The sequence below is a fragment of the Arvicanthis niloticus genome, chromosome 1, assembly GCF_011762505.2.
Source record: "Arvicanthis niloticus isolate mArvNil1 chromosome 1, mArvNil1.pat.X, whole genome shotgun sequence".
NCBI lineage: Eukaryota > Metazoa > Chordata > Mammalia > Rodentia > Muridae > Arvicanthis > Arvicanthis niloticus.
In genome coordinates, this window is record NC_047658.1 from 118,316,397 (window position 1) to 118,339,918 (window position 23,522).

Sequence of the window (23,522 nt, forward strand, 5' to 3'; positions counted from 1 at the left end):
AGAGCATCACAGAGGGCCTGGCCTTTGCCAGGCAGATAGAAGAGGGCCAGACTTAGCAGAGGGCAGTAGGCAGTAGGCCCTGGGCTGGGCCTAGCAGACCTGGCTGCTGTCTCCAGGTTCTGCATAGGGTGCCTGCTAGCCCACTCTCCTCCTCTGGGCCAATCACAGAATAAACAGGGAAGAAACCAAGAGGTGGATTAACATAGCTGGACAGGGAGGCAGAGGACATATAGTGCCACTTCAGGGACAGGAAGGAAGACAGTCAATACCTCTTTTCTGACACCAGGCAGATCTCATTGCTAAAGCTCTGGGAGACTGACATAACCTCTGATCCTTTCAGGGGGACAACAAGGACAAGGTGAGGCAGGAAAGGCTGCTGGCACCACCAAGCCATATCCCACAAATAGCAATGCAATAATACAGAGTAGACCAGAACCAACCCAGAAAGAGACACATGGTGAGAATTCAGCACAACCTAGGGGAAAGCTAGGATTTCTAGTCGAGTGGTGCTTCATGGACTCTACCCTGCAGATACCAGCCAGGTGAGGACCTGACCCTACCCTAATCTTTTCACCAAATTCCCACCTGTTCAGTGAATTTCTTTTGTATGTATGTATGTATGATGTATGTGTGTGTGTGTATGTATGATGTATGTGTGTATGTATGTATGATGTATGTATGTATGTATGTATGTATGTATGTATGTATTTAGTTTTTGGTTTTATGTGTATGGCTGTATAACATATGCATGCCTGGTACCTGATGCAGCCAGAAGAGGGTGCAGCATCCCTTAAGACTTGAGTCACAGATGGTTGTGAGCCAACACGTGAATGCTGAAGATCAAAGTCAGGTCCTCAGGAAGAAGAGCCATTGCTCTTAACTGGTGAGCCACATCACCAGTCCCACAACTGAGTTCTTGATGTAAAGAACCGACTACACAGTCTAAGTTCCTTAGGGGATATCAAGAAACAAAAGCCTTTTCCTCTGTGGGCTTTTTCTGTCAGCTTTAGTGAATTGCTTTACCTGTCCATCTCCTCTTAGAACACAGACTCTTACACTGAGGCCCCTTAGCACCCACACCATACAAAAGATGGTTAGAGATGCAAGAATCCGAGGCTTCCACCCCAGGCCTCCTCAGTCAGAGCCTGCATTTAATTTTTTTAAAGTTTTGTTTATTTATTGGTGTGTGTGTGCTTGAGTACCACAGTACACATGTGGAGATCAGAGGACAACTTTCAGGAGTTGGTTCTCTTTTTCCAGCTTGAGTCTCACGAATCAAGCTAAGCCTTGACTGCAAGCATTCTTATCTGCATCTGAGTCAGGTATACAACCTGGGTTGAGAGATGAGAGATTGGCTTCAGGTGATGATCAGAGTAAGAAGTTTATTACTGTTTCCATTTGAAAAGCACTGCTTTTTTTTTTTTTTTTTTTTTTGGTTTTTCAAGACACAGTTTCTCTGTGTAGTTCTGGCTGTCCTTGAACTCACTCTGTAGACCAGGCTGGCCTCCAACTCAGAAATCCGCCTGCCTCTGCCTCCCAAGTGCTGGGATTAAAGGCGTGCGCCACCACTGCCCGGCTGTTTGTTTGCTTTTTACACAGGCCTTGAGCTTGCTGTGTATCTGAAGCTGACCTTGAACCCCTAATTGTCCTACCCCCATTTCCCGAGTGTTAGGATTGCAGGCCCAATATATGCAGTGCTGGGATTGAACCAAAGGTCTCTTGCATGCTAAGTAAGTGCTACACCCAGACCTCTTTATACTTAGTTGAGAGTGTTCCTGGACACATAAAACTTTTTAATTTTGATGAATTTTGATGTGGCCGAATCTATTTCCTTCTGAGAATCTTATAATTTTAGCTTATACACTTAAGATCTGATATATTTTGGGTTCCTTTTTGTAGAAGATGTGAGGTAATGGCCCAAGGCCACTGCTACGTATGGGTACCCAGCTTTCCACGCACTCTGTGCTGGAAAGGTTTGTTTCCTTCATTGAATGGGTTTGGCACCACCGTTAAAGATCAATCTGTGACAGTTGTATCTATTTCTGGAATCTCCGCTCAATTTCATTGATCTCTGTGTCTGTCCTGAGGCTGATACTACACTGTTGTTTGTCTAGTTTTGATTTGGCTTTTCTTTTTCTTTTGTGTGTGCATGTATGTGCGATATGTGTATGAATACATACCTGTGCATGCATACTGAAGCCCCAGGCCGATGTCAGTGTCTTCCTCGGTGGCTCACTACCATTTACTGAGGCAAGATCTCTTGCTGAACTCACCAATTCTGCCTAGTCTAGCTTAGCCAGCTTGCCTCATGGATGCTCTGTCTCTGCCACCCAAGTGCTAGAATGACAGGCATGCACCAACAGGCCCTGGTTTACACAGTGGCAGGCAGAGGGCAGGCAGGCTGTTTTGGAATCAGAAGTAGGAGTTAGGCTCAGAGGGTAAGATGGCCTCAATTCAGTCCTAAGAATCCACAAGGAAGGAAGAGAAGTTACTCCACAGTTTGTCCTCTGATTTCCACACATGCTCTATGGTACATGCGCACCAATCTCCCCATCCCTCTGTCCCCACCCCCACCCCATGCACGTACACAAGCAAATAAGCAAATGTAAAACCAAAGCATGTGTTTTCAGATTTTGATTATTTAGGCTGTGGTTTTGGTTCATTTCTGATGTTGTGCTGAAACACCCTTTTGGACAAAAGCCCTTTTGGGGAGGAGGGCCTTATCTGGGTATAAGCCCTTTGGGGGTATGATTCCAGGTCACAGTTTGATCTGGAATGAAACCCATCATTTCAGGGAAGTCAGGGCAGTCAGAACTTGAAGCAGCCAGTCACATCCATAGTCAGGAGCAGAGAAAGAAACAGATGGTCCATGGCAACTGTTCCACTCTTTCTCAGCTCTTACGTAGTCCAGATTCCAAACCCAGAGAATGGCGTCTCCCATTTTTAGTCTGGGTCTTCCCACATCAATTAATATAACCAAAAGAACCCCACAGACATCGCCACAGGTCAACCTGACTCTCTCTTCCCATGTTATTCAAGACTGTGTCAAGTTGGCAATTATAGCAACCCATTGCAAGGAGCCTTGACATTTCTTATGAATTTTAGGACTGTGTTGCCATTTCTGAAGAATGACAGTTGCAGTTGTGACAGGCTGGTTTTGATTCTGTAGGAATCAGATCTATTGTGTGTATTGTATCATTCTTCCTGGGTATGAACATGCACTATCTGTTCAATACTTTAGCTCTCCTTTAATTTTATTCTACAATAGTTTGTAGTATCCAGTGTGTAAGATTTTTTGTTTGCTTGCTTGTAGCTATTGTTGTTTGTTTTAAGACAGAGTCTCTCTACATAGACCTGGCTATCCTAGAACTAGTTAGATCAGGCTGGCCTCAAACTCACAGAGATCTCTGCTGGCCTTTGCCTCCCAAATGCTGGTTATTAAAGGCCTGTGTGCCATTATATGCCATTTTTGGTTAAAAATATTCTGTCTCTTTCCCTTCTCTCCTCTCTCTCTCCCTCCCTCCCTCTCACCCCCCCCTCTCTGTGTGCATGTGTGTGTGTGCACATGATGTTGACAACTAGAACCCTTTTCATTGATTTCCCTTTTGGAGTCTTGCTAGAAGATGGAAATATAAGTGTTCTGTAGCCGTCCCTGTTTGTTGGTGTCATGTTTTTAGTGTGCTAGGTCTTGTACATACTAGCTGCGTACCACTGTGTTGTGTCACAAACCTTTGGTATCATGAGACAAAGTATGTAGGCCAGGCTGGCCGTGAAAATGGGAGACGCCATTCTCTGGGTTTGGAATCTGGACAACGTAAGAGCTGAGAAAAAAATGCAGCAGTTGCCGTGGACCATCTTGTGATCTTCTCTCGTGCCACCACTCAAAGCAACAACTGATTTTTTTTTCTCCTTTTACTCTCCCCCACCCTAAGCCCCCTCCCCCATTAAAACAGGGTTTCTTTGTGTAGACCAGGCTGGACTCAAACTCAGAGATCCACATACCTCTGCCTCCAGAGTGCTGGGATTGAAGATCTGCGCCACCGCTCCCAGGTACAAGAATGAGTTTAAAGTTAGAGAAAAGGAAGGACGTCTAATGGGCAGAAAGAATAGAATGGGAACTCCAGCTCTGGCTTGGTCTACTTAGCAAGACCCAAGACCCTGTCTCATGTCTCAGAAATAAAACAGGACGGAAGCTGGGCATGATGATGCACTTGGGAAGCAAAAGCACGGAGCTTAGGAATCCAAGGTTACCTGTCTTTGGCTCCATAGTGAATTTGAGGTCAGCATTGGCTACATGAGATCCCATCTGAATACAAAAGAAAACATTGATGGACTGCTCCTAAGTGTGATGCTCATGCTTACAACGCACTGCTCTTAGCTGGACAGTTAAGTAGTCTTAGACCTATTTCTCAGGTCGGCCAGAATCCCAAAGCCGGATGTTTGGAGAGTAAAGGTCCGACAGTCAAGAAAGAGGTGTGTGTGTGTGTGTGTGTGTGTTGGGGGGTTGGATCTCAGTGGTCAGCATTTGCAATTGCTAAACTCTTTTAGGTAGCTGCTACTGATCCAAAGAACCTCCAATTTACCATCCCCAGAGAGTAGGATTCAGAAAGGTTAGCTGCCTGGTGATATGATGGGAACAGACTCAGGGATGCGATTGCTTCCCAGTTTGCTTGGAACCAGGGCTTTACGCTTGGGCCTTTACTGCCAATGCAGAGGTCTGCTGCTGCCAAGTCCCAAAGCTATGCTTCCCGGTTCTATCAGTCTGCTGCTGCTCATCCCCTGATGGCACATTTATCTAACTGCTCCTCGCAGCTCTTACAGTTTTTGCTTTAAATATTTTATTAGGTATCTATTAATTTAGAACTATATTATTTATCCGATGAATTTAACTTCTATTTTTATTTTTTAATTCTTGCATGTATATGATATAATATATATAATATACATATCATGTAGATAATGAATTTCAGTCAGTTTCACCTCATTCACCTCTTTCATGCCCCTCCTTCTCCTTCTCAGCAAGTTGCTGTGCGACTTCCATGTCTTCTTTTTTATGTGTGACCCACTGTGTGTAGTTACGGTTGCTTGCATGAGTAGTTATGGGAGGTTATTTACTGGGGTAAGAGCAACTTGTCAGAGCCTACACTACTGAAGAAAATTACTCCCATCTCCTCCAGCAACTATTATCTGCCAGTAGCCCATCAGGGACAGGTGGGACCTCATAAGTACTTCCACAATCCAAGATGAAATGTTGAAGGGTTCACTCTTGTGCAGGCAACCACAGCTGCTGTGAGTTTATGGGTACAACAGCTGTGTCATGTCCAGAAGACAAAGGTTCATAGCACTCCTCCCTAGCTCCTCCTGGCTCTTACATTGGCATGTTATCTTCCAGAGATTCAGTTCTCTCTCTTGCTGGGTCTAATTTGTTATTTAACCCCTTATTTTAAAAACATATTCATTTGGCCATTGAATTTTTTTTTGTTCTCCTTAATAATCCCATGCTGCTTATTTACCTCAAACTTCCTGCTTTGCAAACAGGAGTATCTGGAGCCCTAACACAGCCAAATCTGTTTGTAGGTTACTTTGGCTGAATCTCACTTATTGTACCTAGCATCTTTCTTGTGCTGGTGATCTCTGATTGACAGCTCCTTGGTCAGTGTTGACTAATGGGAGTCCTGCAGGAACAGATTCAGAGGCTTTCCTCCACAGACTCACACACAGTTCTGTCAAAGGATGTCATCAACATGAAATATTTTGGCTCTCCTAGGTACATGTAGTTGCTCCACATTCAGCCCCTACCCTCCCTGCTGGTCCTGCTCCTGCTTTGTCCTTATTCTCCCTTGTAAGGAAAGCGATCTTGGCAGCCAACAAGGCCTCAAAGAATCATAGCATCTCTCTAGGATTTGTCTGTACAGAGTCGAATTCTGTTGCCCAAGCTGCTCCTCAACGCTGGGCTGAAGTCATCCTTACGTCTCAAGTAGCTGGAACCACAGATGAGCTCCACCATGCCTGGCTTAGGGTATTCATTTTCAGTAACAGAAGGGTTCCTCATTGCTTCAAGTCAGCACACTGTAAGGATCAGGAATGCCATGGTACATTCCACCTAGGAGTCTTCCTGGATTTTGAGACAGTATCTCATGAAGCCCAGGCTGACTTTAGACTCACTATGTAGCCAAAGATGATCTTGAAGAACTCCTGATATTTCTGCCATGCTACCTCCCAAGTGCCGTGATTACAGGACTACATCACCATGCTTGGCACTTAGAGCCACCCTTTTGACGTGGAAATCCAGTCACATCACACATCTGCTTAAACCTGTTGATGACTTCTCTTGTCCTTATGTGTGAACTCTAAACTCAGGATACACAACTTCCTGCCACCCCCATGATCTGGTCCCTAATTCTTACATTAGCCCATATCTTCCAATGATTGCATAATTCCTCAAGCTCCACTGTTTGTAAAAGGCCTCCATTTCAGCACCCAGGAGTGGAGGCAGGAGTGTCACCGTGAGGTCGAGGCCAGCCAGGTTTCATAGTAAGACTCTATTCCAGAAAAACAAGAAATTTGGGTGAATGAGATGGCTTAGTGGGTTAAAGATGCTTGCTGATAAGCCTGACAACCTGAGTTCAATCCCTGAGACCCACAGGTGGAATGGAAGAACAAACTATCACGAGTAGCTCTCTGACATGTATGCCTTGGCCTATGCATGTCCCCTCCAAACTAAATAAATGTGAGAACCAGAACAAAAGCAAACAGGGCTTGGGATATAGCTCAGTTGGTTGAGGGCTCACCCAACACAAAGGAAGCCCTAAATTAAATTCTCAGCACACATAAACTGGATTTGGTGGCACATGCCTGCAGTCCCAGCACTGTAGGAATTCAAGGTCATCCTCAACTATCTAGCTAGTTGGAGGCTAGCCTAGGCTATGTAAGACCTTTCTCAAAAGCACACAAACCTCACCTATCCCTTTTTCTGGAAAGGTGAACAGTGGAGAGATGAGAAAGTGAACTTGGAAGTCAGGCCCACTTGTTTGCTATTGGCCGTATCCTTTAGCCTCCACGCTATCTTCATCCCAACCCCCTTCTCCTGAGAAAGATGAAACCAGGTCTTGTGCTTGCTAGGCAGGTGCTATGCCATGGAGCTACGCCCCCAGTCCCCAGTTCCCCTCTTTAAGTTAGGAACCTAGTCAGGAGGCAGAGGCAAACGGATCTCTGTGTTTGAGGCCAGTCTGGTCCATAGAGTGAGTTCTAAGATAGCTAGGACTACACAGAGAAACCCTGTCTGGAAAAACAAGATAAAATAAAAAGGGAACAGAAAGCAACAAGGACCACATTCGATGGTGTGACATCCTATGCTAGCGGGTCAGTGTTGAGCTCCACATTCCTTCATATGGAGTCTTCCACTCCGGGCCATATTTTCTCATAGTTGTGTGGTTTCCTGAAGGTCTGAGTGGCTCTCAAACTCCTCAGGTGGCTGAGCTTTCCCACTGGGCAGTTCGAGTGACCAAACAGGTTTCCTCTCTCAGAACCAGCCCAGGCCCCAGGGGCACCTGGATGCATTTTCACACACCTATTTGGCCTAAAATAAAATAATTCCTCTCTCTCTCTCTCTCTCTCTCTCTCTCTCTCTCTCTCTCTCTCTCTCTCTGAGCTCCAGTGGCTTCCTCAGTCTTTAAATTAAATCTCCAAAGAAGTCCACCAACACCCAATGCCCCCAGCCATACAATGATTAATTAGATAAGTGGTTCTCAACCTGTGGGTTGAGACCCCACAGAGGTAGAATATCAGATATCCTGCATATCAGATATTTACATTAGAACTCATAACAGTAGCAAAATTATAGTTATAAAGTAGCAAGGAAATAATTTTATGGTTGGGGACACCACACCATGAGGAACTGTATTGAACGGTCACAGCATTAGGAACTTTGAGAGCCACTGAATTAAATGAAAGATAACCCGACTCCATTTTAATGTGGGTAAACTGAGTCTCAGATTAGCATTGCTGTAGTTGGATCTGGAGCTTATGTGTTTTCTTTTTTTGTTTGTTTGTTTGTTTGTTTTGTTTTTCGAGACAGGGTTTCTCTGTATAGCCTTGGCTGTCCTGGAACTCACTCTGTAGACCAGGCTGGCCTCGAACTCAGAAATCTGCCTGCCTCTGCCTCCCAAGTGCTGGGATTAAAGGCGTGCACCATCACTGCCCAGCCGCTTATGTGTTTTCAAAGCTAGAGAAAAGGATTTTCTCATGAGGTCCTAAGTGTGGGGTGTACTAGGGAGGGGACAAAGTCTGAACCACAAAGATGTGGGGGTGGGGCTGGGTCCTGACTCTCTGAGCCTCTCCCTTGGTCTATAAAGCAACTGATGGCACACTCAGAGGCCACTCTGTCACTCTATCTATTGTTTTGTGACCATATACAGGTCACCATATACCAGAGGCCATCTTGCCTGAGGAAGAGCAAAGATGATATGTGACTCCAAGGCTGAGGGTAAGGACTCCCTGGACCGCAAGAAGTGCGAGTTTAGCATCCGGAGGTCTGGTTCAGTTTTAGGTCTAAGTCAGCATGCTGTGTCCATTTAGGCAAACACACCTGCCCCTAGCACCCCAACTGTCCTAGCAATAAAATAGAGAGTCTGTGGATGGAAAGATCTATACCAGCATGGTCTTCACATTCTTAGAATTCTCCAAGAGCTGTTCCTCACCCAGCCCTGCCTGAGCCCAGATTGTCCCCAGGGTCTGACTTCATCATTGGCTTGCCCAAATCTTTGACACCATACAGCTGCCTCCACCAGCCATCCAGCCTTTCTGTAGAATCCTGGCCAGACTTCAGAGTCCCGTGGAACAAGGGCTGCAGGCAATCTTCTCTGTCAGGCCCGGGGGACACAGGGAGTGGGGTGTCCAGGCCTGTGTTTGAACGCCCAGTCTCTTCCCTCTCCCTCCCTGGAGCCAGCATCCTTTCCTCCCTCCCTGGTGAAATCTGAGCTCAGGGATCCAGGGAGAATTCTGGCAGCAGAACATTCCATCCAGTTGTCCAAACACTGCACAGCTGGCGGAGGGAAGGGCAGCCCGAGGAGCAGAGTGGGTCAGGAGCCCAGAGGTTGTGTTGTTTTCATGGAAATGAGGGAGACCTTGCTGGGGGAGTAGGGGCACCCTGTGGGTTCAAACCTTGGCTGCCTGGAAAGGCACATAGGACAAGGAAGACAAAGCAGTCCCCTCTGCTCACACCATCTGGGGCCTGCTTGCCCAAGGTCATCCTGTGGAGCTCCTGCAAAAGGAGATTCATCTACCTCAGAGCCTGCCCAGCCTGGTCTGGGCAGCTACCTCTCGCCTCGGGAGTCTCCTCCTCGTGACTAGACTCCAGGCTCAACCTCAAGCAATAGGGGGAGGGCAGGCAGGGATGAGTATGAAATAGCAAGCCCCAAGAGAGACGCTAGACAACAGCTCTGTTGCCAGCTGGCTCATTCCCAACTGTCTCCCAGTGCCCTTGTCAGTGACCCTGAATGACTCTTCAAGCCTCAGTTTCCTGATTTGCAAGAGAGGGTTGACCCCTTATTGACTGGCAAAGGTCTTCACAGATCCTCCCTTCTAAGCAAATGCCCAGAAAGTAGCTTATTTGTGTGTGTGTGTGTGTGTGTGTGTGTGTGTGTGTGTATGTGTGTGTGTGTGTTTCTCAGCACCTCTGACTCAGTTTCCTCACTGTGCACCCCCAATGCCTTTTACCACCATCCAGGTCCAGTTGCGTCAGGGTGGTAGGAGATGCACCCCCTTTCTGCACATCCTGTTTTCTGCTAATGGTTTCCAGGTGAGCCCTTGTTGCCCTGCAGAGGAAGGTGGGGGCACTAGAAAATCTAGTAGGGGATGATCGAGGAGCAAAAACAGGAAGGGGGTGGGAGCAGGCCATGGAAAATTCACAGCCAGGAAACCCTCCGACAGCATCTGGCTTGCATTAGGCGGAGCAGGCTTCACAACCCAGAGCTCAGCAGAGATACTGTTATCCGCTGGCCGAAGGGAAGGCGGGTTGGGAGGGGCGGGGTGCTGGTGGGGAGGGGCTCAGAAGGACCCAAAGGCTGACCGGAGACAATAGTGAAAGTAGAGGAGAAAGGGGTTAGGAGGAGCTCCTGTGACACCAGGGCAGACAGACCTCCTGTGGAGGGTGCTGCCTTCCACAGGGGAGAATAGTTCCTATTTCTGAGGGGCTGACCCCAGAGAGGTTAAGTGACTTGTCCAAGGTCACACAGCCAAAAGGAAATCTTTTCCTGTTTGAAGGCACAAAATGGGATGCAAGTTGAAGTTAGTGTGAGGATTGGGTGTGGGGTAGCTCAGTATTTGTTTATCTTGCATACACAAGGCTCTGGCTTCAATTCCCCTCACCACACAACTACCCTGCTCAGGAAAAAAGAAAACGTTGGGGGGAACAATGTTTGGAAGGAAAGGACAATTTGAGGTGTATCAGAGTGACAACAGTTGGCTGGATGTGCTTCAGAGGCTAAGAATCCATTTTATGGATTGGGGAAACTGAGGCACAGAACGGCTGAAGCAATGTTGAATTGTCCTTTGGTGATGGCAGTCAATGGCCTTAAGGGGCTAGCTACTGAGTGTCTGTACAAAAGCAAATAACCAGCCAGCTCATAATGGAACCAGGCTGGACAGCTCTGCCGAGGAGGACAGGATATAGGCGGTCTCTCCAGGGATCTAGTTGAAGCTCAGGGCATCAGCATGCGGGGTAGCTTCTCTCCTGTTCTCAGGTATATCTTGTCCAGCTCATAGCCCACAACCCAGGAAGGAGGCCCATGTCTTCCGCTGCCCGCTGAGCCTCAGGAGTTAATAATTAAGGGTTTAAGAAGATAGAAGCCCGTCTGGGAGGCCCCGCCCGGCCGCTGTGCTGCTGCTCCTGAGAGATAGCAAAGGTTAGTGTGAGGCTCTGCCTGAAGTGAAGGCAGGCTTTGCCGCTTGACCTCCTGGTGGTCTCCAAAGGGACCTCAGCCTGGCCCCAGACATGGAAGCCCCTGAGGAGCCCAGGCAGTGCCCTGCCCGAGGGCCATGCCCAGTGTTCTTGGCCATGAGCTCAAGCACTGTCCGCTATGCTCCATCAGGTTTGGGTCCTGTACCTGAGAGGAACTTTAGAGAGGAGACCTGGGATGCAAACAGGTGAGCTGAGGTCTTGGGACACTGAGGGGAGGTGGGGGATGGGTCTTGACACTCTGTAGGGACTTTGGGGGTCAGAAGCTGGCTTGGAACAATGGGCTGTTTTGAATTGGGAAGAATCCAGGAGCTTCGTGCAGGGTGGGCATTCAGAGACTCTGATTGTCTGGTCCACCTTGAGATTTAGACTAAGGTAGAAACTGACAGTCAGAGAGACAAAGATGCTCATCCTAGGTCACAACTAGAAACAGATGTAACTCCAGAATCTGAGACTGATTCAGATTCAAGTTCCATATGCCTTCAGCCTCAGCCTAGTGTCTGTGGCTAAAGGTAGTGAGCTGGGGGAGGGGAGAGTGGACAGGGGGATGGTGGTGTGGAAGGAGGGACGATGAGGCTTTTGGTGGTTTGTCACTATAGACATATCTTTAATTTTTTCCTCTCCACTGGCTGGGCCTGGCACCTAGTAGATATTCAGTAACCTTCTGAAGGCTGGCTGTACCAAGACACAGCTTTCACCAGAACCAGTGGTCTCTAGGAAAAGCTTCTGTAAAGAGACTCCACCTCCCCTCCCCTGGATCTTCTGACATAAAGCAGGTTCTTTAACTTCTCTGAGGCCATCCCTTTCCAGTGGCATAGCAGGGCCTCCTGTGTTGCTGAGAGGAAGCCCTGTGGCTTGGAAGTTCACAGAGGCTAGATGCATAAATGACAAGATATTTTTGGTTAGTAATTGCATGTCATCAATGGTCAATGCTGTAGGGTGGTGACCACACACTTGTCCTTGGAGGCCTCCCTCAAAGGCTTCTAGGATGAGGCCTCTTTCCCGGGAACCTTCCCCTTTGCTGACACCTCTCTTTGTCTCTCACTAATCCCACTGACAGAATTTATCTTTTCCCTGGCCTTTAAAGGCAAAGGCCATGTCTTAGACTCTTTTTGTGTCATCTTTTCTTCCTTCCCCTAGGTGGTGACCAGAGCAAGGGACAGGAAAAGAGCATTTGCTCAAAGCTTAGCTGGTGAAGGGCTCAAGTCAACAAAAATATGTTGATATCTGCTTTGGCCAGATCCTAAGCTGGGCTGGGCTGGGTGGAGAAACATAGCCCAAGAAGGGGTTAGTCTTTACTCAGGAGAAGCCATAGCCTGGTAAATGTCCACCCTATGAGGGAAGGACATAGAAGACCTGGGCTGAGAGAGTCTGTCAGATGAAAAGGATGCTATGGAGAGCTGTCTAGGTTCTCCATGGCAGAAGATACCAGCCATGGGCAAAGACATGGATTCCAGTCACCAAGTCCTTGTTCCTATAAGCTGGGAAAGGAGCATCTTCTCTTTTGAAAAATACTTTATTATGTGTGTATGTCCATTTGTGGATTTGTACACATTCATGCAGGTGCCCACAGCGGCCAGAAGAGGGCATAGGATCACCCTGTAGTGATGCTTGATATGGGTGCTGGGAACCATACTTGGGTCCTCTGCAAGAGCAATGCATGCCCTACTGACTGAGCCATCTCCAGCCTAACTCTTTTCCTGTTTTGTTTTGTTTTGGGTTGGGGAGGGCTTTCTTTTGTTGCTGTGGGGTTTTGTTTTGTTTTTTGGCTTTTTTAGACAGGGTTTCTCTGTGTAATAATCCTAGCTGTCCTGGAACTCACTTTGTAGAGCAGGCTGGTCTTGAACTCAGAGATCTGCCTGCCTTTGCCTCCAGAGTGCGGGGATTGTGCCACCACACCCTGGTTCTCTTTTCTGTTTTGAAAAGAGACACTATTAGTTGGTAAAGATGGGTCCCAGGCAAGTCAAGGCTCTGGCAGTAGAGGCCCTTTAATGCAGGTCTCCCACTCTCCTACCATTTACCATACTGGAATTCCATAAGCCAAGCATGTGGTCATAGCCTCTGAGGAAGTTGAGGAGGAAGTATCAATTCAGCCCAGAATCTGGAGACCAACCTAGGTAGTATATGACCCACAGTCACAGAGAAGAGGGGGCTAAGGGAAACGAGAGAGGGAGGTAGGGGATCCAGCCTGGAGGATCTCCTGGTTTCACATGGTCCTTAGCAATGCAGAAGGGGCAGCTGAATGCCTGTTTTGTGTGGATGGATGAGTGAGATGTGTTCTTAAAAGCCCAGAGAGCACTGTAGACCCTGCCTGTGGGAGCTGGTCCTAGCAGTACTCAAGGAGGGGTTGACTGTGGCCTCCACTTATTGGATCCTGATCTGAGAGGCTCAGATCAGGAAGTGAATGAAGTTCACTTTATCCAGGTCAGTGGTTAGAGCCAGGATAAAAGGAGGGCATAGGAGGGACAGGTGACTAGTGGCCAGGGATGCAAGCTTTTTACATGCCTTTTTAAAAGTGCCTGGGACAGACAAGTGCTAGTGAGGCTGGCAGAGTAGTCTCCAGAGTTTAGGATGGCTCGAAAGGCTGGGATGAACTGAGTGTTCAGAGATACTAGAGGAGGGACTTGGAAGCAGGGCTGGTAGGATTGGGCCAAGGTAGCACTCTCTTAGCTTAAACCACTCAACGAATGATACTTGTTTAAGGTCTGCCCTGCCCCCTTCCCAGAAGCCCAGTGTCACTCAGGGATTGATACTAAGCTACGAGCTCCAGAGACTGGCAACAGGGGCTAGAAGTCTGAATGAGGGTGTAGGAGCTGTTTGTCCACTTTGCGTGACAATCTGTGCGAGAAACAGAGCTGAGACACCCGCGAGCCATTGTAGGTTCTCAAGCAAGGGTGGTCCAAAAGTGCAAGGCAGAGAGTGACAGGGAAAGGCGGATGCCAGCTCTGGATGCAGAATGATGGGACCAGTCCCGTTGTGGCTCCGGCGGGTCATTGTCCCCTTGCAGCCAGAGGGACAGGGCTGGGCCGGCAGAGGGGCGGGGCCGGGCACGTGGCCTGGGGGCCCGCCTCTCGGACACGTGACCCGCCCAGGGCAGGGGAAGGGCTCCGGTGGGGCGGAGCCGCAAACCCAAGGGCCAGCGGGACAGACTGGCGGTGGAGCGATTGACAGGCGGCAGGGCAGCTCTGGGGCCCCGGCAGAGTTGGCGGCGCGCGTGGACGCGGCTGCGGCGGAGACGCCGGGATGTGGAGCGGGTAGGTCCCCGCACGCCGGTGGTTCTGCGCTCGGTCTGGGCCGCGCTGGCCTCCTGGGATGGGAGAACAGGGGCTCATTGCTGTTGTTTGCACCTCACTTGGGAGATAATCTGTACTCTCAGCCGTGCCTGCAGCGGCGAGGTGCATTGTAGCATGAGGACACACTGCAGCCCCAGAGCTGAAAGGACCTTGGCAGGACCAATCTGAGTTGCCCCAGGGTGGGAAGGGTGACCTCTCCAACTCCTAGCTCCAGTGGAGCGCATGAGATAAGTGGTCGTGGCGGGGGATGCAGGGGGGTGGTGAGAAGTAGTATGTATATCTCAAAAATAAGTCTGGGCACGTATTTAAAGGAGGGAACACCCTTGAACTCTGGGGAAGCAGTGCACTTGAGAAAGCTAGCTGTGTTTCTCCAAGGTCTCTGGCTAGTTGACTGGAACCTTCTGATTCAAGATGTGAGGTGGGTGGTACCTTCTCGCAGTCTGGAGGGGGATAAGCACAGATCCTGAGTCCTGGGTGAACCCCTTTCCCACCCCTTATTCGGAGCCCGAACGGGACTGGTCCCATTATCCCGCATCCAGAGCTGGCTATCAGTTCTTAAGGCTGACTCCTGTTCTGGCCAAGACCCTGCTCCGTGTTCACATAAGGTTGATGTCCTTTTTTGAATTTAGGCAAATGCCTTCTCCTTCTCGGGCTGCGAAGACTAGGTCTTGCGGGTGTTCCTGCTAAGGACTGTTTCAGGATAGGCAGAGGACAGGGAAGGAGGAAAGCCCTGGGGAGGGGAACAGGTGAGATCTATTTACTCTCATGGACCCCAGCTGAGTTTGAACTGAAGTGCTAGGGGATGTGTGGGGCTTCAGCCCCAGCCAGCGCACCAGAACTGAGCTCCTGTGAGGTGTGGGCAGGCTTGATCTTTCAGAGGGAGCAGAAGCCAGCCTGCATTTGTTGGAAATCTGCTCCAGGGAAAGAGGCTAGCTAAGCTTGGGAAGTGTTTTGGGTGGGTTCCTGGTTCCTGCCTCAGGTTGAGGCAATCCCGCTTGGGGCCTAGGGCTGTGTGAGGAGCAGCCTGGTCTGAAGGAAGCTGTGGGCCTTTCGGATGGCCGGGTGGACTTGACAATTGCTGTATGCCCCTTAGGATAACAACTCCCCTTCTCTGGGCTGGAGCCAGCTTGAGCACTTTGGGGGAGGGTGGGTCAGAGGAGATGTCAGGTGTCTTGTCTCTCTCTACTGTATTGCCAGGTCTCTCACTGAACCTGGAACTTGTTTAGCCAAGCTGGTGGCTAGTGTACGCCAGTGATTCCCATGGTGCAGTGTCCCCTCACAGTGCTGAGCTCGCTGGTGCGTGTGACCACACTGGGATCTGAACTCAGGTCCTCATGCATATGTAGGAAGCGCTCTTACCCACAGAGCCATCTCCCCAGCCCTTGGACATAGGAGTCAGAGTCTGAGTGTCTAGAATGTGCTGGGGACTTAGGGGCCTTGGAGCACTCCACTCTGCAGAAGTTGAGAGGGACCGTGCTCTGGGTCACACACTGCCAGGTCACTCTATGTGATTCCCTAGAAGCTCATGTCAGCTCTAAGAGGTATATCCTAGGAGGTATGCATCCTAGCCCAGGAAGGGTTGGGGCCTGGCCAATCCAGGGTTCCTGGAGGTTGGCTTCCTGCTGTAAATTAAACTGAGCTATGGTGTTTGTTTATGGCAGAGTCCTAAATGGAGATAAGCCGAAATGACTGGACCCTGTAGGAGCCAGGAGATCCTTCTGAGGATAAACCTTGAACTCTGAAGTAAATGGCAACACGAATCTTATTTTTGGAGTAGGGGAAGTGGGTACAGGGTTTCATGTAGCCTAGGTTGGCCTCAAACTTCCCTTATAGCCAAGGATGACCCTCTTTCTCCATCTTCAAGCACTGGGATTACAGGCGTGATTTAGGAGTTGCCAAGGATGGAATCTAGAGCTTTGTGTGCTCTAGGCAAGGACTTGGGCAACTGGGCTGTGCATCCAACCTTAGCCTCATTTTGGTTTGCTTTGTTTTGGACACAGGTTCTTACCATATAGACTATGCTGACCCAGAACTCTTTTTAAAGAAATTTTTATTAGTGTGCTGTGTGTGGGGGGATGTGTAAGATGGAGAGAGAGAGCACATGTGTCACCACACACATATTGAGGTCAAAGGACAACTTTGTGGAGTTGGTACTCTCTTACTACTTTTATGTGTGTTCTAGGGGTCAAACTGAAGATTATACAGCAAGCCCCTCTCCTCACTTAACCATCTTACTGGCCCTCATCTAGAATTCTTAATCCTCTGAGCTTAGTTTCCGAGATGCTGCACTGCTATGCCTGGCTACCCTCACTTTCAGGACTCCACTCCCCCCCCACACACACACACACCACAGACTGGGCTTCCCCTCCTTCATTACCTACAGTTTCATAGGCCTATGGTCTTGGGGGCCAAGCCCACTCTAGGGGATGGAGTGAGGATGATATTTTGAGAGTTCTGAACCTAACACAGTCCTGGGAACTTTACAGTTGGTGGGCAGAGTCCAGAGTCTGAGTTCTGTGCTGGTTCTGTCCCACTGAGCAGCCACACTGAGCTGGTGGTCTCAGTTTCTCCACTTCCTGGATACATATCTCTAGGGAGAGCCAAATTCTAATGGAGTGCTAAGAAAAGAAAGTTAAGATCACTCAGCCTCCCAGGAGTTAAAGGCCATGCCTTTGCCCCAGGCCAGTGACTAGGGAGTTTACACTTGCAGGTGTCTAGGCTCTGCAGTCTTGAGCAAGTCACTTAACTGTTCTGGGCCTTCACTGCCCTAAGAGCTTCTGCCATGAGATGTAAGTCACAGGGGCTGAGGACCCCAGGGTCAGGCAGGTGATCTCCCCACTCCCCTGGCCTTTCAACAGATGCAAGTATCTTGCCTGCTGTTCCTTACCCTGCACTTTTGTGTACAGGATCAGACCAGACCCTCAGTACAGCCCTGCCTTGCTAGGCCTAGGACCCGGATGTATCCTCAGTAAACCTCAGGAAATGAGGAGGGGGGGGTACAAAGCAAAGTAGGTGGTGAGAGGGGGATGCCATGATGGCCCCTGAAATCTTCCTTGCACTTATGGAAGGATCAGGGTGTGAAAGCTGGCACAGTATTCAGTAGGCACATGCTATATGTCAGAGGGGTGTGTGTGTGTGTGTGTGTGTGTGTGTGTGTGTGTGATCTTGGACTAAATGTATAGGGAGCCTCTCAGAACCAACAGAGCATGGGACTCTTATCTAGGCCTGGCTGGTGGAGAGACAGAGGGTTGTGTCCCCTACTAGGCTGAGCTGGTTTGACCTGGGGTAGGGACAGTGGCAAGAAGAATCTGGCCTGGCCACCTATTTAGTCTCTTGATCTCTTTTTTTCCACTAGGCCCTGCTGCTGTTCTTGTAACCCCACCCCCACATGCCCCACTCCCCTCTGTCAGTGGCCTAGGCCCATCTTCTGCCTGCCCTTGGTGTCTCATTGCCTTGACTTACTGGATTCTGACCCAACTCCAGACCCTACTACCAAAGAGACAAGATGTGTCTCTGATTGTCAGGGTCCTTCCTCTGCCACCCATCCCTAAGCCCAGGCTTGGTGCTGGTTGTTCCCAATGGTGCCTCACAACAGCTGCTCTGGTCCTGCCTTTTCCCTTTAGCCACCCACAACACTCTGTACTTCCCAAAAGCCTGAGCTACCCCCTTTCGCTTCCTGGAAGACCCCTTCCCACTTCCTCATTCCCATCCCACAATTTTCATTCACCTTTCCCTTGATTTTAAATCAGCTTAGTTAATCAATTACTGTACCGCATATTTTACCTTCTCTTCTACCCAGCTCCTCCTCCAGCTACCCATGCCCATGGACCCCCTACAGTGCTTTGTCTATCTCAGCTCAGTCCTGCCCAGCAGGCAAGGACGCCCCGAGGATCACCCTTCACCACTCCTCCCTTACTTGGGCACTGTCTCCAACTTCCTCAAACCCATCTGCATCCTGCCTCACTTCTCTGAAACCTCCATTCAGTCCCGCTTCTGGGGGCGGGGGGGGGGGGGGGCAAGTCACATGCTGTTTGTGCTGTGCCTGCAGTCTGGGGTCAATTCCAGTCTTGTCACCTCCTTGCTTTGTATACTAACCCTGCCTCATTCTGGGTTGCCATGTCATTAAAATTAGACTGTGGAGCCCATCTCACTGTCATGACACTCATGGTGCTGGAAGTGGTTGGGTGAGCTGGCCTGAACCTGAACCAGGAACCTGGAAACCCTGTACGGACTTGCTGGTTTGCTGAAGACTTGAACTGTTTGCTGGGCTTGTGGGCTGCTTATAGAGAGTCAAAACCTTTCCTGGCACCTTGTTGCCACCTGACAATCAAAGTCATAGGTCTGTCATTCTTACTTAGTCTCCTAAATGGGTCTGAATCCGCTCCCTGCATCATAGCACTGCCCTTCCGAGAGAGTGAGTTCCAGGCAAGATTTCTGTAGCTTCCCCAGGTACCAGATGCTCCCAGCCAGTTCTTTTCCAGAGCTGTGCTCAGGGCCCCCTCTGCTGTTTATTTAGTGAACCATTGTGGCCTGGAAGAGAGAAGGGATTCTTAACTGTGGAAATGGCTGTTGAGGGCCATGCCTGTTTGCTGAGGAGCCCAGAGCAGTCTGGTTCGGCCAGAGGGCCGAGAGAGATCCCTGTTTAGATGGAGCCAGGAATTTCTGATTGGAGGGGTTTTGAGCATCTGAGCGGCCAACAGGCGACAGAGTTCAGGATTCCTCCTTTGAGGAATTTATGCTTTGAGGGGTAGAGACAAAAATTTCTGCTGCCTCTACAGGGCAGGGCTGGTGGACTGAGGGTTGTAGCCGCTGCACTCTGTTTCCTGGGGAAGTAACCCAGGAGAGTGCTTCCTGTATGTGGGGGCCCTCGGCTCCAAGCCAGCTTCAGGATGAGGGATGCTGGCCACCCTATCTGCTTCTGACCTTGACTCTTAATATCTTTCACCCCGAGAAGATCGATTCCCATCCCATAGTATACTCCTCACAAAAGATTATATTCCCACGGAGTCTGGACTGTGGAGGTGCAGGGATCTCAGGTTCCTACTTACTGGAGACCTGAAGTGTGTGGATGGTCAGAGAGTCTGCTCTGTTGGAGCCATGGAACCCTTTCTTTCTGTCTCTGATTCTTTATGAATCACAAGAACTGGCCTTGAAGAGAAGAGGATCTGCAGACTGGAGTTGTTGTTAAACACACACACACACACACACACACACACACACACACACACACACACACAGTTGTGCCCCTTCCCCTCCTGCCTCTGCTATCCCTTGCCTGTAGGTTCAGCTTCCGGATCTAGAGTCAGGATGAGCATTTGGACATCTCTGCCCAGTTGGGGTTGATCCCTATTCACCTGTCACTGTAACCAGTGAGTTCCAATTTGATCTTGATAATGTCCCTCCACCTTGTGGTTGTTTCTTCTTCTTCTCCTTCTCCTATTTATTTATTTTATGTGAGTACACTGTTGCTGTCTTCAGAGACACCAGAAGACGGCATCAGATCCCATTACAGATGGTTGTGAGCCACCATGTAGTTGCTGGGAATTGAACTTAGGACCTCTGGAAGAGCAGTCGGTGCTCTTAACCGCTGAGCCATCTCTCCAGTCCTGTCTGGTGGTTTCTTTGTCTATCTATGGGGAGAGCAGATTCCAGGAACCTCAGGTATTCCCAGGACAAGCATGGCCATGATCATGGCCACAGTACCCTCCTTTTGCTCCCCCCAGGCCATCAGTCTAGGCAGGATGTTTTCTGACTTAGCAAAAGTCTAATAACCAATTTGAGCTGGATTGGGTAAGGTTTCCCTGCTATAACTCATAAAGAGCCTATTGAGTTGCCCTGGTCTAGAAACCCTTGATCATGAAGCATATGTGCTGATTCCAACACTCGTCCCATACCAGGCCACTTGGCCAGAAGCTGGGGAGTGCAGGCTGAACACCTGGCTGCCTGTTTCCACTCTACTCCTGACTAGTTATGGGACCTCCATGGAAGTCCCCTCCTCTCTCTGAGCTTGCACCCCTATCAGTAGTATGGGGGGAAAGACTACAATTACTGTGTAAAGAATATAAAAAACAATGTGTGAGATAAGATAGAATGAGAGAATGAGAGAATGAGAGAGAGAGAGAGAGAGAGAGAGAGAGAGAGAGAGAGCTCAGTCATTAAGAGAACTTACTGTGTTACCAGAAGACCCAAGTTCCCAGAACCTACATCAAGAACAGGACTGCTTGATGCTCTACCTCCAGGGCATCTAATGCTTTCTTCTGGTCCCTGTGAGTACAAACACATGTGACATCCATGGACAGACACATATGTGTGCATGTGAATACAAATAAATTTTACACACACACACACACACACGAGTAAGCCAGCTGCCAGCTGGGGAGCTTGCTTAGTTGATAAAGTACCTTCTACGGAAACATGAAGACCTGAGTTTGAGCCAGGCATGGTGGCACACCCGTGTAATCACAGTCCTGGGAAAAGAGACAAGAAAACCCCCGAGGCTCCTTATCCATCCAGCTGAAGCTAATCAGCAAACCCTAGATCCTAGCAAGAGAGCTTGTGGTAACTCCAGAGACGAAACATCCAAGGTTGACCTCTGGTCTCCACATCCATGTGCACAGACATGGGTGTACCAACACAAACACAGAGACACTGACACGCAGAGAAAACTCCCAGTCCCTGGGCAGAGTTCTCATTCCATACAACTGTCGCAGCACTGTGAGGGGCCTCAGACCTCCCTCAAGAACACTGTGCCAACGAGACCCCCCAACCCCCCCCCACACACACACGGCCAAAAAAACCGATGGTATTAGGAAAATCTGTTTGTCACACACACTGGTGGAATAGTGAATCTCTGCTCTTACCTTATATTCAATGAGGCCCTGTCCCTGCCAAGCTGGGCCCAGTTCCAGGAGCCTCAAGGCTATACTTTGGGCCTGTTCCAGGGCAGAGAGAAGGCTGGGTTGGGCAGTGACCAGGGTCGTGTTAAAGGAGTTGGCTATGGGCTCGCTGCTCTGGTTTTTGAGAGCTCAATTTCTTTGTGTTACTCAGAGGGAAACTGAGGCTCAGAGTTTGGTGAACTTCTCAGGGACTTGAGGACAACAGAGAGAGACAATCAGCATTTCCTCTCAATTATTCTAGGACCCAGTCTCAATGGCCTTGTGTTGGCTAAGCCCCTCCTCCTCACTTCCCCACAGTTATCAGTCAGCCCAGCTCCCCCAACCCCCCACCCCACCAAGCCACTGCTGCTCTGAGGCTGCTGGCTCAGGAGCCGGAGATTTTGCTGAGCAAGCAAAGCCAGAGGTGCTGTCTCTGCACAAACAGCCAATAGCCAGACCTTCCTTTCTTCCTTCTCCAGGGTCTGCTTTCTAGAGGGTGCTGTAGCTTGGAGATGGGGATTGGTTAAGAACATAAACCCCAGTCCATCTAGGGGCTTCAGCTTCAGCAATGGAGGGTCCTGAGGCTTCCAGAAGAAGACATAATTGTCTTTACCAGGGAGAGCTGGGTTTTGCTCCTCACTCACAAAATCCAGGGGTGGCAGGAAGTGAGTCTATTATGCCAGAACTATTTGTAGGCTCTTCCTGCCTGCTGAGGCCTGATGCTTCCTTTCTGGTCCGCCTTTGTGGACTTCTATCATATTGACATTTCCACTAACGATGCCATGGCACTGACGATATACGCTTTGCTTTAATTATGTCGATCCAAACTCATTTAACTGCCTCTGCTGTGCAAAGGTTTTCTGCCCATCCCCTTCAACTCTTGGGAGTGACAATCATTGGGACAATCCTATCTGTGGTATAAGGATTGATACATTTATATTCATTTGACGGCTCAACAAATGTGAATTGAATTGAGTTTGCACCTAGTAGTGGTCTCGGGCTGTGTACCAAGCACTGCCCTGTGCCCTAGGTTGGGGATGGTAGGTGACAAAAATGCATGAGTCCTGCCTTGGCCCCTGAGAAAGTTTGTGTTTGGTCATTCTGCCCTTGTGATAGTCCAGTTACAGCTTGTAGTGGCTCTATTGGACAGACTGTGGCTATGTGACAGGTATGTGGCCTAGGGTTGGTCCCTGGGCTCAGTTCTGCAGGTCTTGAGTCCCCATCCTGTGTGCACTTATGCCCTTGTTTGCCTTGCAGCCCACCCCAACAAGACAAGGGCCTCCCTGTGGGCCTCTCTGCTATCTCAGTCCCCTGGAAAAATCTGGGCTCCAGCAAAGGTGACAGGGAGTCCCCAGGAGGCCTGGTAGAAGCCTCCACTTCCTGGGAGGAGACCCGGGGTGAGGAACACCCAGCAGCTGCTCCACTGGATGTGTCACGCCTACGCAGCTCCTCCATGGAGATCCGAGAGAAGGGCTCCGAGTTCCTAAAGGAGGAGCTGCACAAAGCCCAGAAGGTGGGTGCTCCAGCGTAGGGTTGGGGGCTGAGGAAAAGCAGCTGCACTGAGTGAGCCCGGATAGCTGTGGAAGGAAGGGAGAGGAGAAATCACTTGTCAAAGCCACATGCCAGGCCCGCTCAGGAGTCCTGGGAACTCAAAGGAACAGGCTGGCTCAATCCAGGGCTTCAAGCAGGCTAGGTGTGCACTCCATCACTGAAGTCTCAGAAGTCTAACATGACTTTCACACATCTTGACTTACCCAGAAATCTGCTTCCAGCTGGGATGGAAGGCTAGGGTTTTAACCTTGTGCATGTGCTAAAGTACCACTGAATGTCAGATACCTGGTGACAGACCCCAGAGCTGGTGGCTGGGAAAATGGAGCCTGGCTAGGGCAGGCTAACAGCCTCCTGCCTGCACCCAGGAGCTGAAGCTAAAGGATGAAGAATGTGAGCGGCTTTGCAAAGTACGTGCACAGCTGGAGCAGGAGCTGGAGGAGCTGACAGCCAGCCTGTTTGAGGTACGCTGGGCAGCCTGGGAACGGGTGGTCCGTGTGTCCAGTGTCTTGTGACCGCTGATGCAGAGGCGCTGCTCTTCTAGGAAGCTCACAAGATGGTTCGGGAAGCCAACATGAAGCAGGCAGCATCAGAAAAGCAGTTGAAGGAGGCTTGGGGCAAGGTGAGACCCATCCCTGTGTGCCTAGGCTAGCTCATGGCTCCTGTCATAGTCCTTGCTGGGGTGGGTGTATTACCCTTAGCTAGCAAGGGCATGCAACAGGTCTCTCTCAGACCTACCAGACATCAGGAACAGGAGAATCCAGGTCTGAGACAAGTAGGGTGGGTCTGAAATTAACTACCCCATGGCACCAGATTCCATCAGTGTATTTGTTGCACCATGGAGACTTT

The 23,522-nt window shown here is 49.6% G+C and overlaps 1 protein-coding gene across 8 annotated transcripts in view; it reads left to right on the top strand.

Moving 5' to 3' along the window:
• The first annotated feature begins 13 nt into the window (after positions 1-13).
• Positions 14-23,522, top strand: part of Rab3il1 (RAB3A interacting protein like 1) — a 31,342-nt gene continuing 7,833 nt past the window's right edge. For 4 of the 8 annotated variants that reach the window (XM_076917031.1, XM_076917040.1, XM_076917026.1 and 1 more), the window contains exons 1-4: positions 10,917-11,145; positions 22,383-22,638; positions 23,042-23,137; positions 23,218-23,295. In XM_076917031.1, coding sequence (XP_076773146.1) covers positions 10,994-11,145; positions 22,383-22,638; positions 23,042-23,137; positions 23,218-23,295 — 582 coding nt within the window. In that variant the 5' untranslated portion in view covers positions 10,917-10,993. The other 4 variants (XM_034484081.2, XM_034484071.2, XM_034484035.2 and 1 more) reach the window with 4 other exon arrangements.